Source organism: Myotis daubentonii, chromosome 13 (genome assembly GCF_963259705.1).
Source record: "Myotis daubentonii chromosome 13, mMyoDau2.1, whole genome shotgun sequence".
Lineage (NCBI taxonomy): Eukaryota > Metazoa > Chordata > Mammalia > Chiroptera > Vespertilionidae > Myotis > Myotis daubentonii.
Genome location: NC_081852.1, coordinates 55192714 through 55211499, shown reverse-complemented (window position 1 = coordinate 55211499; position 18786 = coordinate 55192714). Strand labels below are relative to the sequence as shown.

At 46.7% G+C, this 18786-nt stretch overlaps 1 protein-coding gene across 11 annotated transcripts in view; it reads left to right on the top strand.

Moving 5' to 3' along the window:
• The window catches only part of ABLIM1 (actin binding LIM protein 1), a 243771-nt gene that overhangs the window by 183890 nt on the left and 41095 nt on the right, over positions 1-18786 (top strand). For 9 of the 11 annotated variants that reach the window (XM_059661514.1, XM_059661512.1, XM_059661511.1 and 6 more), the window contains exons 7-9: positions 8984-9071; positions 12571-12629; positions 15122-15205. In XM_059661514.1, coding sequence (XP_059517497.1) covers positions 8984-9071; positions 12571-12629; positions 15122-15205 — 231 coding nt within the window. The remainder of the gene's footprint in view (positions 1-8983; positions 9072-12570; positions 12630-15121; positions 15206-18786) is intronic. The other 2 variants (XM_059661509.1, XM_059661506.1) reach the window with 1 other exon arrangement.

The window sequence follows — 18786 nt, the reverse complement described above, 5'->3', positions numbered from 1 at the left end:
AGGAGTGGCAGTGTGAGGTCGCACGGTAAACTTATGTTCAGCTTTCTGAGAAACTGCTAAAGAGGTTGCCTAAGTAGCCATGTGATTGACATTCTCACCAGCAGCGGTTTCGGGTTCCACTTTCTCCACATCCTTTCAACACCTGGCATGGTCGGTCTTTTTAATTAATGTCACTGTAGCAAGTGTACAGTAGTGTGTCATTGTGGTTTTAACTTTATTCCCCTAGTGACTAACGATGTTTAAAATATTTTTATTTGCTTATTTGGCATTTGTAGATCTTCTTTGGTGAAATGTTATTTAAATATTTTGCCCTTTTTTGAGTTGCTTGGTCTCCTGTTGTTGAGTTGTAATAGTTCTTTATATATTCTGGATACTCGTCCTTTTTAGAAATATGATTTGCAGAAATTTCCTTCAATCTGTGGCAGGTCTTTCTATTTTCTTAATGAAGAGAATAAGGTTTTTATCTTGATGATATTGAATTTACCCATTTTTTTGTATGGATTATACATTTGTATAATATCTAAGAAATCTTTGCCTAAACCAAGGTCACAAATATTTTTATGCTATGTTTTTGTTTAGAAGTTCTAGCTTTTATGTTTAGATCTGTAATATATTTTAAGTTAATATTTGTGTATGGTGTGAGGTAGGGTTTAATTGCATTTGTATATTCAATTGTCCCATCACCAGTTGTTGGAAAGACTACCCCTTCCCCATCAGATTGCCTCGGCACTTTATTGAAAATTGATGGGTCATAAGTGAATGGGTTATTCTGGACTCTCTCCTGTTCTATTAACCTATATGCCTATCCCAGTGCCAATACCATGCTGTCTTGATTGCTTGTACCTTTATAGTAAATTTTTTGAAATCAGGTGGTTTAAGTCCATTCACCTAATCCTGATAATTTTTAAATGCTTTTACTCTCCTAGTTCCTTTGCATTGCCACACACATTTTAGGATCAGCTGGTCAATGTCTACAGCAGCCTGGCTGGGATTTTGATAGAGATTGCACTGGATCTATAGGTCATTTTAAAGAGAATGGTTAGGTCCTTTAGGAATGCACACGTTCACAGATAGCATTTGTATTGCACTGTGAAATGGCAAAGACTGCTTTAACGTTTTTTGCACTTAATTCCTCGGAAGGAGATGAGAAAGCAGTAACCATCTGCAAGAAACCATTATGCATTTACGCTGGGGTGTTGTCCCTTGTTTCATTCCCACCCCCCATTAAAAGAAGGGAGTTGGGCTCTGCCTTTTATATTTCGAGCAGCCGGTTAAAGGGAACCAGGGCAATGAAGGCAATGGTGTATTTCTCTGGGCACTATTTTGTGCATCTTCACTGGGTGAGACAAGCTGCCCCCCCCCCCCCGGACAAGCACACATGTTTGGAGCGGGGCGTGCAGTGGGTGAGGCGAGGGGGCCTGCAGGGTGCTCTCATTGTGCAGGCTGGCTCTGCCCAGACTTGTGTGGCGCCCTCTTGATTCACCTTTGTCCAGCATACAAACGCTGGGCCCAGGCGCACCCTCCCCACCCTGCCTGTTCAGGATGCTGCATCAGGGAAAAAGCCTCCTGCAACAGTTGAGTGTTCAGCTTGGAGATCAAGCCCATCCAGGCGCCTTGGAAACCTCTCCCACTCGAAGGGGAAAATGGTGAATGCAAAGTAGGCTGAGTCAGCCCCCCACTGCCCTCCTGCAGGAATGAGCCGGGACTTATGTGATTCTGCCTCTTCCTTCCCACCCAGGCACCTGCCTCGTAAGCAGCGCACCCGTCACTCCCTGTGGTTTCCTCATCCACAAGCAGGTTTGGGCGTTGGGTACCACCCAGACTGGTGCTTTCCCGGTGTATAATGATCTATAGGCTCATTTCAGGGCTGATGAAATAAAAAAGCTCACTTCTCGGCCCCACCTCAGGGTCATTGAACCTATTTTTAAAAGGCTCTTGGGTGTCACTTATACACAGTCAAGCTCCAAAACTCCTGATCTAGGCCAACACACTAAGCTTCAGTACTTGCATATCCTGTGTCTGAAAGCACCGTCCACCAGAGCGGTGTTTGTGAGTCTCAGGGGACAAGAAAGCAATTTATTTGTTCTTTTGGATATTCTAAGCACCATCTCTGTGTCAAATTAGATCTTTAAAAAAGACACACTACAAACCTCAGTAGTGTAACTTCCCCTGTGGAAATGACTTCATTCCATTATCTTTCAGGGAGACACCCTTGGCTTTTCTCGTATAAGAAACAAGTGATGGTCCCTCTGTGGGAATCTGTTTGGTGCTTTTAGGAGGCACTTCAGCAGGAGCAGGTGTGGACTCAGGTGACCTGGACTCAAAGCCCAGCTCTGATGTTTGGGAGCACCTGGGGGCTTTGGGTAAACAGCTAAGTTGTCGTGTGGTTTTTTTTTGCTCGTGGAACGAGGCTGTGAAATAGCGTCCACCTCCCCAGCCTGTTTCAAAACCAGCCACTTAAAGGCGTAGGTACAATGCCTGGCCCGGCCAGACCCTGTGGAGCGTCAGCCTTGATGACTGTCATTTTAATTTACAATCAGGAAACCTCGCCCCTCTAGTGGCGATTGTGTGTGGCCATTTTTGACACAGTGAGACGTCTGTGGCCCATTTTCCCTTTTGTTCTCATCTACTAAGAAGCTCACATCACCACAAACATGTTTGTTTGAGTTTGGGGTCTTTGGATTTTCTCTCTCCTCTGAAGTTTCTGGTCAGGGGTTTTTAGATCACGGCCTTCTGATAAGCATCGGTAGGTGCTTTGTGGAAGGAGGCAGGGCATAAGTTACATATGGCTGCAGGTGAACCTCAAGAGTCACCTTCCGCATCTCCTTGGTTCATGTCAGGCGCAGGTCACTCCAGGAGGAAGGTGGGAAGAGAAACGGAAAAGACAGTCACTGTCCAGGGGCTCAGCAGATGACCAGACAAGCAGACTAGCTGTCCAATTACAGTTCCCTTTCTCCTCCCTGTGGCCTATCACAGCAGGCACAGGGCTTAGTCCCACCCCCGCATTCCTCCTGGGTGTCAGGCACCATGGAGTCATTGACTGAATGCCATTCCCCGCCACCAAGAATGTCCTTTCTCTGTCCAAATTGCTTTTCTGTGGAGGGACAGGATTTGACACAGAATCGTAGAATTTTACAGTTAAATGGGACTTGAAGTTGTCTAGCCCAGCCCTTCCCTCTTTTTCAGATGGAGAGCCTAGGGCTGGAGAGGGTAAATAGTGACGTAATTGAGCTCTTGTGGATACCAAATTAAGGAATAATACCCAAATCATCAGATTCCAAATATTAGAGCCCTTTCCAGTGGCACTCCCCACACCCCACCCCCGATTCCACAAGGAGGTTAGGAGTCCTTTTTGATCTTCTGGATAACGGGTCTCATCAAAAACGTGGTGCCTTATACCAAATCCTGCCTTATAGTCGGTGGTATTTACCCAGACGGTACCCAGGCTGTGTGCCAAAGATCGTACTTCCATTTAGAGATAAACCAAACAGTAATAATAACCACGCCGGTCTGACTTAATCAGCACATTCAAGGCAAGCAGTGTTTAGCACTTTGAATGTGTAGGCAGGTGCCTTACAAAACTCAGCTAAATAAACCATTTGTTTACTGTCGGTGGAGTTTCATGCCAGCCACAATGTAGACTTTTAACATGTGCTTTTTGAATATGTGAAAATGAAGAAAATGGAGTTGTCGGGTTTTTTTTTTAAAGCCGGGCCAGATGGATGGAGGATAGTGGGGCAGAGCTCTGGGGAGCCCAGCGGCACATCTGGCCTCTGGAGCTCAAGCACAGCTGGATTGCAGCGTGCGGCCTGGGGCCTCGCACCCGGTAATCACTGCTTATGTGGTCACCTGTCCCCACAGAGCTCACGCTGTGCTGTACAAGTTCGTGACCCACAGCCTTCTCTCCACCATGAGCCGTGAGTTCATCATGTTCTTTTATGGGCACCATTGAGTCTTCTGTTTTGCTCATGATCTGAAATGCTTTTTCTTCCTCTAAAAATGACTCCTATTTAGCCTGGCCAGCGTGGCTCAGCGGTATAGCGTCAACCAGGCAGTCACGGTTCGATTCCCGGTCGGGGCACACTCGGCCCTCAGCCGGGGGAGTGCAAGAGGCAGCCGATCGATGATTCTCTCTCATCATTCATGCTTCCATCTCTCTCCCTCTCCCTTCCTCTCTGAAATCAATAAAAATACATTTTTTAAAAAAATGACTCCAATTTAAATAAATTTCCTCCAGCTTCATTAGTTTTTGGTTAGTTGGCCCATGTCTGACCCACGTCTGTGTTCAGCTCTGATCCTCTCGCTGGCCTGTGCACAGGGCTTGTGAGCCGTCATGGCTGCCTGTGCAAGAAGAAGTGAAACAGGGGGGTAGCTCCACATGCAAAGAAGGGGCTCCTTCATTTTTGAGGACCTGCCCCTGTGGCCCCCGGCCTGCTGCAAAAATAACGGCTCTGGGCTGCTGTGAAACTAACTGCCCTTGGAGTCTGGCTCACTGAATCTCATGGGGTGTTCAGCGTCATGGGGCGAGGCAAGTGCTTGGGCCCAGGCTAATGTCCTGGGCATGGCGGTGGTGGTGTTTCTGGGCAGCATTTTTGCTACCGATTTACAGAGCAAAGCCCTGCCACATGGGGCCTTGGTGTGTCTTCCATCCACCTTGTGTGACAGTTCATGGAACACGGTGACTCTCTGTGCCTGGCGAGGGCGACATCCAGAGAGACATTTGTCAGCATCCCAACCCACGCAACAGGCCTTCTTGATGTGAATGGCCCTGGCGCCATCTCTGTGCAGAGGGTTATTAGGTAGTTGTTCCTGTTGATATTATTGTCTTTACTGTTATTTGCAGTGTGTCACACCATTTTCACAATGTCGTTTGATCATTCGCCCTAACAACATCACGGTGGTGTAGTTGTAGCAGCTGAGTACTGAATGGTTGTTCGTAACAGTTCCAGGTGAGCACGTGGACCTCAGAGCCAGACGCCTGGGTTTGCATCCTGGCCCCACCACTTCCTGGTTATGTGACTGTGGACAAGTTATTAACCCTCTCCAAGCCTCGGTTTCCTCATCTGTGAGATAGAGAATAATACTAGCTCCTACCTTATTAGGTTATTATGAAACCAGTGACTAAATATTTATGACGACGGAATAATCACTAAAAATATTCTCTTTTATTATCATCATCAACATGGTCATCTGAGAGTTTGTGATTTACTTGGGATCCTAATTCTTGTACCGATTGGCCTGAAAACTCAATCCTAGGGGTGATGACTCCAAGAGACATGGACTTTCTTTCCTCTTGGTCTTTATTTGCTTATTACACAGTAATATAAAAATACATCCTTGTTGTAAAGGATGAAACAAGGCAGAAGCATACAAAGGAACTTGTTGGGCTCTGACCCTCACTCCTTCCTGTCTCTGCTGAGGTATTCACAACAAACTGATGGGTGTGCATTCTCCTTACTGCCCCTCCGTGCAGGACACAGGTATGATACTGATATACGTGTGCGTTCTCTCTGAAATCCTATATAATAAAAGGCTAATATGCAAATCGACCAAACGGCAGAATGACCGGTCACTATGACGTGCACTGACCACCAGGGGGCAGACGCTCAATGAAGGAGCTGCCCCCTGGTGGTCAGTGCACTCCCACAGTGGGAGCGCTGCTCAGCCACAAGCCTGGCTGATGGCTGGCGAGTGCAGCAGTGGTGGCAGGAGCCTCTCCCACCTCCGTGGCAGCGCTAAGGATGTCCGACTGCGGCTTAGGCCCGCTCCCCACAGTCGGACATCCCCCCAAGGGCTCCTGGTCAGTCAGACATCCCCCGAGGGCTCCTGGACTGTGAATGGGTACAGGCCGGGCTGAGGGACTCTCTCTCCCCCCCCCCCCCCAGTGCACAAATGTCATGCACCGGGCCTCTAGTAAATAATATTAGCAGTGCCTGACTTACAGGCCTGTTAGGGGATGCCAGACAAAATGCTAGTCCTCTCATCAGCTGCATGAGGTGAATGCTAGTCTAGCCATTTTATAGATGTGGAAGCTGAAGGTCCGAGAGATTCCCACCATCACAAGATCACACGGTGCCGAAACAGGATTGCATGTAGTCAGACTTACTCCAGTGTCTACATTCTTTTGACTACTCATTATGTGACTGTATTATTTTCTGCATGATTTTTTTCTCTCAGTAATATCAGCTTGAATTCTTTCCATGTAAGTGTCTATAAGTTTACTTCATTCTTTTCATGGCTGCCTAAGATCAATATTTTATCTATCTACTTTCTTATTTAGGTTGTTTTCTGTTTCTTTGTTATTTACTATTACATATAATGCAGTGTTGAATGTCTTCAGTATATACACTTTGGGACACATGTGAGAATTTCTGTAGGATAGCTTTTAGAACTGGAATTTGTACATCAGGGAGTGTGTACATATTACATTTTTATAAATATTGCCAACGTTGCCTTCCAAAAGGAATTTTGCTCACCAACAGTGTGAGGATTCCTATTTCCTCACACTAGTTTGTGGTTTTTTTTATCTTTGCCAATCTGACAGAGAAAAATACATTTTTCTAAATTGTATTTCCCGGGTTCCTTTTGGGATCATCTATGTTTCCTCCGGAAGTTACCTTTTGCCTATATTGCCGTTTACTTTTCCTCATAGATGCTCTTTATGTATTCTGGATGATAATCTGTAGTCTGAAATGCATGGCAAATATTTTCTCCCTGTCTGTTATCTTCCTACGTGGAAAATCCATTGTTCGCACCTTTAATTGGATAATTCATTTTTTCAACTCGTTTGAAACCCCACCTTTATCATAATTCTCTTGTTATATGTATGACTGTGCATCTGTCTTCCTCTCTTCTGTCCCACTGGTTTATTTTCTTTTCCTGCACCAGAATTAAAGCACTTTAATTATTTCAACCTTAGAATAACTTTTTACATTGGGAAGGTAAAAATCCTCCTATATTGCTGCACTTAAAAAAAAAATGTCTGTGTATTTGTGAGCATTTTTTCTTCTTCCATGTGAGCTTATTAGAGTTAGCTTGTCAAGTTCGGCAAAGGAAATTCCAGTGAGGGCTTAGACTTAGAAGGCATTGTATTAATAGGTTCTTTGCGATAAATTGCCATCTTTACACTATTTAGTTTTCCCATCCAGAAATACTGTGTCTCTATTTAAGTCTTTTCTGTTCATCCGTTGAGTGCTGTGGTTTTCTTTATGTAAGTCTTACATGGGAGGGTTTATTTGTCACTATTACAAATGAGGTCCTATTTTCCCATTACACTGGCTTAATTTGTGTTGCTAGTGAATAGGAAGACTATTGGCTTTTATGTGTTAATTTTTTTTATCTAGCTGCTTGGCTGAACTATTATTAGTGACCTTTGCACTTATTTCTTTTTCTTGACTTATCACATTGGCCAGGACTAAAACAATGTAGGAAAACATTGGTTAAAGTCTGCATCCTTGTCTTGCTCCTGTCTTTAAGAAGAACGCTTCTGATGTGCCACCAAATATGATGGAAACACTTTATCATCTTGAAGGAATTATTTTCTATACCTAGCTTACTGAGAATCATGCTTTTCCCAGTAGGCTGCACCAGATTCCTCTCAAGGAGCCTTAATTCTTTTCCTTACATTTTCCTTGAGAATCCTGAGATTGTCCTAACTGACGGGGACCTCCCCGCATTGACATCCCAGCTGAGCCAACATAGTTTAGAACTGAATACGGCGATATCTTCTCTCTTCCTTCATTCACGTGGACCCTAAATGGCCTAAGGAAAGGAACTACTTGGTGTTGACATTTTTCTCCCCTCCCCCTCCCCCCAGAGGAAAAAATTTAATTAAACACACTGTGTGGACAAGAACAATAGCACCACTTCTGGAATTTTCTGGCAAATACCACTGAAAAGATTTTGTTCCTGGCTTCTAGTTTTAAATAACGTCCATTTCCCCCCCCACTTGATTATCTTGAGTAGCTCAGCACCATCTCACACTCTGGTTGCCAAGTGGCTTTTGAAGTTTCTCTAGGAGGGTGTGAGAAAGGAGTCACTCCGGCCTCTGGTTTCCTGTTGAGATTCCATGTGGGGCACTGGGGGCGGCTACTTCTAACCCTAGGCTCCCAGCACTGCCTTCCACATGGTTCATGGAAAAGAGATGCTTTTATAGTTGGTTGACAACATGACTTAATTGCAGAGGGAACTGGATAACTTTCAGGTGGTACAGTTTTTGCTCAGCTGTCCACAGAAAGGTTTCATTTCTTCAGGCATGCATTTGGCACGGGACTCTAATGGGACTTGGCACCTGTCTAGAGCGTTGTCGCCATGTCCAGTGACATTTGCTCTGGGGAAGTCAGCACCTGCTGTGGTGGCATCTGTCACAGGGAAGACGGTGGAATGCCTGTGGATAGTGCAGAGCCGCCGCAGCAGAGCGCCTCCTTCAGAAAACAGTATTAGATTTTGGCAGAAGATGGTTGTAAGCAGCATCGACGAGAATGTGGGCTCCTTCTGAGACAAAAGCAGTCGATGATGTCTTTTACTGGGGCTTTTCTCATCCAGATGTAAGCTGGGTCGATTTTATTACTGTCAGACTGTTTGGCTAAGAAAGCAAGAACCTGCTAAAAGGATCCTTTCTTTTTATTGCTTTAACGTTTTTGAGGTGGGTGTTTTGGGGAGATGGGGTGGCCTCAGCTTGGACACGTGGTGTGTAACTGGCCGTCGTCCAGGCGAGCCCAAGCCAAGAGAGAACTGGAAGCCAGAAACCCCAAGAGGCAAGGCGGCCCCATCATGACAAGCACAAGAAGCTGGTCTCCGAGCCCCTCCCAGCTCCAATGGCGTCGGCTTCAGCTTCTAGGGCTGTTGGTGTAGGAGGTTTGATCAACTGGACGATTATTTTTCCTGCCTCCACATCCTCTCTTTCCCCTAAACCCCCAGGTCCAGAAAACAGACTGGGGGCAGTGACCAGTAGACTGAACATCCTCTACCTCTTCTCTTCCAGGCAGGTGACAAACATTACCATCCCAGCTGTGCACGATGCAGCAGATGCAACCAGATGTTCACAGAAGGAGAGGAAATGTATCTTCAAGGTGAGGTGCTCAGGAGCCCAGGAAGTTCTCCCCACCCGGGGAAAGAAAACCTTGCTCTGTGTTTGTTTGGTTGTTTTCAGGGAAGGAGGCATTTCATTAGTTGCAAGGTTACTCAGATCCAGAAGGCATGTGGCCAGAAGTTACCTCATTGCTTAGTATTAACCAGCTAAGCAGTTGACATGCTGGCAGCGAGCCGCTGGGGTTGTTAACAAACAAATGTGTTGCTGCTGCAATGAATGAGCAGGCCTGGGTGTTGGACGCCATGGATGTTAGGCAAGAGTGAAGATCACTCCCCTCCTCCCAACCCTCCCCAGGAACATGTCTGGGAAACAAAAGATCCAAGAGAGAAAACAGCTCTAGAAATGCTGCTCAGTGGACGACTGCCTTGTCCGTTCCCTCTTCCCTGCCCTGCCAGAAGGATCTTTGAGGCCTCCCAGGCTGCTGCTGAGAAGGAAATCTCATATTTGGTGAATTGCGTCACAGATATATTTCATCCCATTAAGATGACATAGCTCTTCTATTGAAGGAGAATGGAGAGAACACACCCAAAGCCCCTGAAAGAGAAATTGGGACGTTGCTGGTGGGATTACCAGGGAGCCGTTAGATTTTTTATTTTTTTATTAAGAATGAAATTGAGAGATTATCCCAGTGTACGACTATGCCTGGTTTTTATCTAAAACTCTGAAGCTTCGCGGAGGGGCTCTAGGGGAAGGTTTCCTGCCAGGCGAACAGTCCCATCTGTGCGAGCAGTTCACTATTTTTAGCTGTAAGAGAGTCATTAACTAGACAAGGGCTTATCAGTAAAATTAGCAAGAACCGTAAGAGCTATTGCTCGTTCAGTGTTGGTAATTACTGGGTCTCATCTGCTTCTCGATGTCATTTTTCATGTCTCTTTGCACCAAACACTATATTTTTTAAATTTTACTTTTATTGTTGAGGGTATTATAGATGTTCCCCCATTTCCCTCCCTCTTTCTCCCCCCTCCACGGGCTCCTGCCCCACCCCAGGCCTTCACCGCGCTATTGTCTGTGTCCATGGGTTATGCATGTATTCATATAAGCTCTTTGGTTCATCTCTTCCTGCACTGTTCCGTGCTTCCATGTCTCTGGGCTTATTTGTTCATCAGTTTATTTTGTTCATTAGATTCCACATACAAGTGAAAGCATACTGTGAATTTTTAATGAGTGGTTTCCTTTACTCTCAGTTTTTTTTATGCAACCCAGAAAAGCCTGCAGAAATTACTGTGGAATATTAAAGCAAAGCTTAGGCTACTCTCGCTTTAAAAATGCCACCTATGTGAGATATTAACAACCCAAACATCCTCTTAGCTGTAGGATGAGTACTCTGAAAAATTCTGCCTAAAAAAAAAAAAAAAAAAATCACTGAATATTAAAGGTCCCAATAAAGACAAGTGACAAGAACCCAGATCCCTGGACTCATCTGGGCTTCGTTTCCCTGGGGACATGCTGTGCATCTGCAGGTGTGACTGCGTTTCAGAATGGAGTAGGTTTATTTCCACTTGGTCTCCAGGCTTTGTTGTGGGTTTTAGTGTGTCAATTACAGCCCTCAGAACAAAGACTCGAGTGAGTGTAACCCCTGTGTCTGCTGGGAACTGAGACTCGAGCTCTGGGCTCAGTCCCGGGCCTGGAAGCTGCGTAGACAGAGCTGAATAGATGTGCGCAAGTGCAGCACATCCACGCCACAGACGAGCAGCTATCTGCCCAGGTGGACTGCGTTCAGAATTCCAGGGATCATTGTACATCTCTTCGCGGGCGCGGTGCTCTTTGCTTGCCTCTCGGCACATCCTTGAAGAAGGAGCAGTTTCATCTTCCCAGGCACCTGATGTTCTCTCTGTGTCACGTTGCTGTGTGCCTGGCCTCTGGGGGACAACGGGACACTATGCAAGCCCGGGGTTCTGGCCAAGGACTCCCGATCAACAGGCCTTCACGGCGAATGCGCTCCTGGGCCCGGCCCTGACCCCTGGCCCTTGGGTCTCCACATTAAGAGGGTTTCCTGTGCTTTGTAGGCAGCCTTGAAGTAAATGTTGGTGCTGAAGGGACTGTCTGGTTGTTGTTTCTTCTTCTTCCTTCTTCCTTCTTTCTTCTTTCTTCTTTCTTCTCTCATCTTTCTTCTTTCTTCTTTCTTCTTCTTCATTTCTTTTCCCTGGCCCTGGGTTAAGCAAGATAGACCACTATTCATTGACCACTATTTTAGCTCAGTTGGATAAAATAATTCAAGAAGTAGGTTAATTTGGTGTCTTTTCAAGTACAAACAGGTTGCTGTTTGAAAAGATAAAGATTTCGACCACAAAATGTAGATAGCCTCGTATTCATAGACTCTTATTACACACACATCATTTACTCACTGCCTTCAACTTAGCAACTCTGTTTGCTTGAATCTTTTTAAGTGCTCCTTCTGGTTTTCCTGCCCATCCCCACATTGGAACATGCCCTTATGTGTAGGTCTTGGCCATAATTTATAAAGGACATATATATCTGGGCATACAAAATTATACATGCAGGCTTCGATTTTTACAAGATAACAGCTTCCTATGAGATATACGTGTTTTGCTTTGTTCTGGGACCATCCTTAAAAATATTTGTGCCCCGAGAAAGGGAGACGTTGACCCAGAAACAGAAAATGACACGTAAGGAATAGCTTCTCTAGTTTAACAGTGAATATTTTTTTAAGTTAGGTAAAAGTTTGAAAGATGAAGGAAACTTTTGGATTTGTATCATAACTGTCCGCCTTTCTACTCATTGGTCTGATATCCCATATCTGGGTAGATGACTGGATATATAACTGGATCAACAACAAATTCAGTGAGTTTTGTTCCTGAATGTAGGCGACCTGGTTGCACTTCATTTCCCTCATCTAAACTGCTGGTTGTTCTGATGTTATGTAAACATGCTGATGGCTTCTATTTCTGAAAATAAATGCAGCTTGCAGTAAGCACACAGACAATACTTTTAAAGGATAATAATATGGTCAGGAAATAAAACACTCAGTCAAGAACTACATATCCCTTGCATGAAAACACTTATGCCCAGCTAGTCATCTCTGCGGTCAAGAATTATGACCTTGCCAGATGGTGTGGCTCAGTGGTTGAACACTGACCTATGAACCAAGAGGCCACTGTTCAATTCCAGGTCAAGGCATATGCCCAGGTTATGGGCTCGATCCCAAGTGTGGGAGGTGCAGGAGGCAGCTGATCGATATTTCTCTCTCCTTGATGTTTCTATCTCTCTATCCCTCTCCCTTCCTCTCTCTCTAAAATCAATGAGAACATTTTTTAAAGGAATCTTGACCTTTATCGGGCAAGCTCCGACAAGGTGAGGGAAATTCACCCGGAGTTTGGATTGGTCCTGGGTCACGTGGCACAGGGCTCCAGCTCTCCCCTGTGCTGGGGGGAGAGGGATGAACCCTTCGTACAAGTTCTAACAGACCCAGGGCTCTGTTCTGTTTCCCCTGCTCTTAGCGGTGCCTTATGTCTTTCCAGGTTCTACCGTTTGGCATCCCGACTGTAAGCAGTCTACCAAGACGGAGGAAAAGCTGCGGGTAAGGACATCATTCGAGATGTGTGATGGCAGGTGCATTGGCAAGCCATGTGTTCCCTAGTGGCTGGTTCTTGGGGCGGGAGTGTGGGTGAAATCACGTGGCCATGAGTTTTTTCCTCTATCGCAGACCAAGCTGAAAGGCCCTTTGGCCAGGGGAAGAGGGTCCCTCCTACCTTACATTAGTTGTGTGTGTTTTGTCCCAAGTGCTTGTGTTGGACCAAGGAAGCCTTGCCTCACTAATCAGGCTCCTAGGAAAGCATTCAAGGGAAACATCAAATCCTCCAGATGTGAAGGAAAATGATTCATGATGTCCTCCTTCCAACATCTGACAACCTCCTCACCTGATATTTTTATGCTTAGTCCATAATGCAGCACTCCAGCTCAGACTCCACATCCAGTGCTCAGCTCTCGGTACATCTGACTACCCTCTCACATCCAGCCTCACCCGGGAGCCTCCATCTCCAAATGCTGATGGTTTGGGGAAGTAGTGACGAGGCCAGGCGTGGCAGTGTGGACACGTGTGCTGGGTGGCTTTAGAACTTAACTCCTAGATACCGTAAAAGTGTTCCGGTAACTATCCTAGACCACCTAGCACACGGACAAAAGGATGGATCCTCTTATCTCTCTCTTCTAAAGCCCACCGGTCTTAGTCCATCTCAGAACGCCACCAGGGGACACAATTTTATTTGTTTCCGAAGCAAAGGGTCTACATAGTGGTCAGGTCATTATCGGGAACTGTATCCTGTTCAGGCACCCCCAGTTTTTCACCTGAGCAATAATCAGATGGGATCCAGGCCCCAGTCCCTCCATTTAGCTAACTGAGCGGTGCCCTTGGAAAAGCTGGCGTTTGACTGTAATCCACATGGTGTCTCAGGGAAGAGAATGGACTGAAGTTATTTTGAAGGCCAGACTAGAGTGTGGTCTCATTTCTCCACAGCCTGCCATTAACAGGCATAAGAAGCTGTGTGTGTAACCCCAATAGGAGCACACTTGAAGGGGAGGGGAAAAAGCCACTTTTTCCTCAGAATAATTGAGTAAAGATAAAGCAAACTGAAAATCATGTGCCCCAGTATCAGGACGGTTTGGGTTTCTGGTTTGAGCACATGTATAGCCCTCACTGCTGGGCCTGTGTTTGGGCTCCAGATTCTGGGATCCTTGAGGAACCACGGATGCTATGGCAACGGGGTATCTTTATAAACTACTGGAATGTTAAAGATGGTGCTTATTGTCACTTTTATCATAAAAATGTAAAATTCACAACATGGCGTGGGGATCCTGCCCAGAAACCACCCAAGTAGCCAGTGGTTTGCACTGTCTTTCGAATAATCTTTTTATTTCATCCCCTGTGAAGTCTGTGGGAGACAAAGGCAAGAATGCGAATGAGGCCACACTGCATCGAATGGGGTCTTTTCTCTTGAAGGAAGGAATCCTTGAGTTTGCAGATGGTGTTACTAAAATGATTTTTTTTTAAATCAACGCTTTTAAATGCATCTTGATGGGACTCTCTGGATAAGCTTATGAAAACAACTAGTGACTAGTTCCACCCGTTCTAGCCAAGGGGGCTCTTGTTTCTCCTTCATTTCTTGAAGCTTTACCAGAGAATTCCAAAGCTCCTCCCCTAGAGCCCACATTTACCGCTGGCGAGGCCAGGGCCGCCCTCGGCTCGGTCACCTTTGGGGCGTCAGTAGTGAGGAGAGTGACGTACCTCCAAGGGGAAGTGGTCCCGATGGGCCCCGAGTGGGGTGCGTGCCGACGTGGTGAGACCTACAGGGGAGCTGGTGCCTGAATGAGGGAATGCATGTCGTGCTCTCTGACGGGTGTGTCTGAGGTCACAAATCTCCAGCCCAGATTTCCAGGCCTTTCACGGGGTGTCCCGTTAGTGCGGTTACCATAGCAAAAGGAAAATGTTTTAGTCTTTCAGCAGCACCACTGAGTGAGCCACATTCTTGATGTTGGAAAGCTCACAGGGGGTATTTGTGACAACAGATTCTTAAAGGGACACCTCTCAATGGCTTCACTGGCTTCTTCCACTTCATAGGGCAGCGGTTCTCAACCTGTGGGTCGCGACCCCTCTGGCGGTCGAACGAACCTTTCACAGGGGTCGCCTAAGACCATCCTGCATATCAGATATTTACATGACGATTCATAACAGTAGCAACATCACAGTGATGAAGTAGCAACGAAAACAATTTTATGGTTGGGTCACAACATGAGGAACTGTATTTAAAGGGCCAGAAGGTTGAGAACCACTGTCATAGGGGATGTTTAGGCCAAAATAAATGGGGGTGGAACGTAGGCAACTATGCTGCATCTTGGAGACTAGTTAATATGCTTCAAACACGGGCCCCAAACATACACATTCACACACGTCCACTAAAGCGACGACCCTTGGTGTTTACTGTCAAATCTGTTTTCCCCAGGGCGTTTTTCTAGTGTTTCCGAATTGAGTTTATGTCTCTGTTCATTCTCCCTTTGTTTCCTGTTTCACGGCAGCTGCCAAACACTCGGCATTCTCCCTCCGATTTCTTTTATCCCAAAAGTCTGATCCGACGCACAGGACGGTCCCCGTCGCTGCAGGTTGGCACTGTGTGTGGGCCAGGCTTCTGCCGCTCTCCCTCCCGTGCTGCTTCTCCCACGTAACCGCCCGGGCCCCCCGCTTCCTCTCACCCCACCGAGTGCACCTCACGTCTGACTCTGGCTGTCTTCTCTGATCGGCCTTTTCCTGTAGAGCAGTGGCTACAGCGTTGTCTTGATTAAAGCAGACACCTTAGAAGCTACCCGTGTGGTCCCGTGTTCACACGTTTGTTCATTGAACAAATAATTTGCCAAGCTCCAGGCGTAGTGTGGGCTGGATGCTATAACGTAGACCAGTCGGGAAGAGCAGACAGATAGGTAAATAATTATAGAAACATATCACAGGAAGTGGATCGCATCAATCAGGGCGGGTCAGATGAGCAAAAGGATGCCAGGGGGCACTTCCTCGAGGCTGGACGAGACAGGGGTGCCCAGAAGGGAACAGCGAAAGCATGGTGCTGGGCATAGGCGTGGGTAGGGAGTGATTTGGCTCATAAAGAGGTAGTGAATTAGGAGAAGAAACAAATGAGACCAGGCACCTATTCTTCAAAGGCTAAGAGATTTACCTGCACTCTCATCCGCTCTTTCAGCGCATTCCTGTGTGAGAGCTATCCTTATTCCCATTTTACAGGTGGAGAGACTGAGGCCTGTCGTAGTTAAGTAACTTCCTGAGAGTTACCCACCGATAAGTGGAAGGGCTGGGATGGGAACCCATAATTCATGTTCTTTCCACTATTGCACAAGGGGAGAGAGAGAGGAAGCTGGGAAGACAGAGAGAGGAGCGCATTAAATGCTGGCTAAGTCTGCTGGCAGCAAGACCTGTCGGGGTCCCACAGAAGCAGGGAGCATGCAGCCAGCTCCACAGATGAGCAGTGAGGCAGGAGATGGTGCTCCCGGCCCAGATGCGGCCATCTCTCGGCGTCTCTGAGAATCAGTGGAAACCTGGGCCTGTTGAACGACAAAGTGACCCTCCACACCCACCTTTGCGCAGACAAAGCCCATCCGTGGCTCTGCCGGCAACGCCAGAGGGCAGTGCCACCCCCACCTGGGCCCCGCGGGCGCCTCTGCCCTGGGCCTGCCAGGCCCGCACTCAGGAGGGGCGTTTCGGGTTAAACTTCTCCTTGGAATGAACTGAAACGCAGTTAGATGTATCGAGTTCTAAAGTGGAAGGAAATCTTCCAGACATCAACCTCTAAGCTGCTTTGTCGGCAGAATGGAGACAGCCCCCGGCTGCACAGGCCGTCGGCTGGGCTCCCAGCAGACTCCAGGCCTCGGGGGTGTTGCGTTGGCCCGCGATGCTGGGTGCCTCCAGCGCGGGCTTGTCATGTGACTTTCATTCTGTCCTAACGCTTCAGCTCCAGCGGTGGGGTATCCCATAAAGTGGAATTATAGTCTCGTGAGCCAAAGATCGTCCCCATTGTATGTGAGAGTGCTCAGAATGAGTGCCTCTACTTGGCAAGAAGTGGCTTTTTCAATCATCTTGGGGTGTCTGCCCCCCAATAGGGTACTTTAAACTCAAAGAGTGTTCTATTTCACCAGCCTAAGGCTGCAACCAGGTGATGCCTCTTCGTGACTTGGAGGGAAAGACCACCATCAAGTGGGAAGTATTTTGGTTTGCACCAGACCCTTACATTTAAGAGATGCGGAGCATGGCGAGAAGTGGTGGGTCAGAGAGAGAGAGAGGCCTGTCTTGAGTAACTTCTCTCTTCCTATCCTGTTATGCAAAGGGGACATCTGATCCCCGTTATCCAGCCGTAAATATCAAGTCACCTGTGGCTCCTTCACAGAAAGCTGGAGCTGTAGACAGTTTGGGGCCTGGCAGAGAAAACAGGCCTTTGGCTGAGGTCCCCTCCACCCCGTGCCACTGAAGAGCTGGATGTGAAGAGCAGACTGGGTCCGTAGGTCACACTCAGTACTGAGCGCTTGCAGTTCCTGCTGCCATTCACTGTAGACAAAGCTCATGATGTTCCCGGGACCACCTTTGGAATAACTCGAGGGGACACTGGCTTTCATTCTAAAAGTGGGCTTCTCTGCTGTGGCTTTGGAGTCTAGAGCATGAAAGGGCTGCCATACAAACTGGATGTGAGATTTTTGTTTATTTTGAAACTAACATTCACCTGTCATAACATACACTCTTACAAACCTGTAACACAGGGGTCGGCAAAAGTAGGGTCACAGTTCTGAGTACACAAAACAGAGTTTATTCTGGTATTATTATTTATTACTGTATTATTTTCCATACCAACTGTAAACCTACTTTTGCCCAACCCTGTATACAAAATACCATGTGTGTATTTTATATAAATATATATTTAATCCACACCCAAGTTTATGTTTTACTGATTATTTTAGAGAAAGGGCAAGGGAGAAATGAGAAAGAGAGAGAAGTATTGATATATGAGAGAAACATTGATCTGTAGCCTCCCCTCCCGTATGTGCCCCCACTGTGGATTGAACCACAGCCTAGACATGTGTCCTAACTGGGAATCCAACCAGCAATCCTTCGGTGCATGGGGCGATGCTCCAACCAACTGAGCCACACAGGCCGGGGCTCGTGTGTATATTTTTTTAAAGGCGCTCATTAGGGCCTTATGTATGTCTAGAACAAGGAAATCATATTGTGGATTTTTGTTTTATTAAGGTCGCTACAATACATGCTGCGTTATTCCCAGCTTTCGCTCTGTTCGAATGTTTTGTTCTTGTTGGTCTTTACAATCCATCAGGATGTGAAGGTATCACGATGGATGCTGGAGAGACAGTGAGGCCTCCTGGCTGTAGTGAAGGCTGATGGCATCTGTGAAACTCTCCAGAGAAGGGGGTTTGTGCCCTTTGGCCCCTCCTGCTTCCTCTCAAACACACATTCCTGTTTCCAAAGTAGTTGGTCTCACCCTTTCTGGAGAGTCAGCGTATGCAGGTTTTAAAAGTATTCCTTCTTCTGCAGCGCCCACCGCCTTGTCTAGTGAACGTCCACAAAAACCCAAGGCAGGTACTGTCAACCTCAGCGGCACTTTGCGTAAGGTGTCAGTCTCCTCTGACAGTAGCTGTCCCGTAGGTGCTCATAAGATCTGTCCCATCTGGTTGCCAGCTGCCTGTAGTGTCGCCCCTTCTTAGAGCATGGCTTTGGGTGAATGCAAAGTAGATGTAGTAGTTGTTGCATCCTGCTCCTGCTGAGTGGGGCGGGCGGGGGCAGCGAGGGGCCTGCCGGACTCGCCTTCTAAGACTGGACGAGGCGTGAGTGGGGCCATAATCGAAAGTAAATGGAAAATGTCGTTTCTCTGCTCTCTCGCCAGGCAGAGCTCTGGTAAGTTTGTTTGTTTTTAATGGTCAATATTTGAAGGATGACAAGAGCTGGAGTTGAAGCATATATCTTCAGTGTAATTTTCAGTCTGACTCTGCCCTCTGAATGGTAGGTCAGATGGACAATGTCAACGCCTAGGGGGAATCAGCTGAAAGGTGGTTAGAGGGCTTTTTTCTTTTTTTTTTTTTTACACAAAGATTTCATACAGAAAACAGAAAGACGTGCGTTTTCAAGCATCTGCCATTAGTGATCAAATGCCATTTTTTCTCTTTCTCCTTGAAATGAA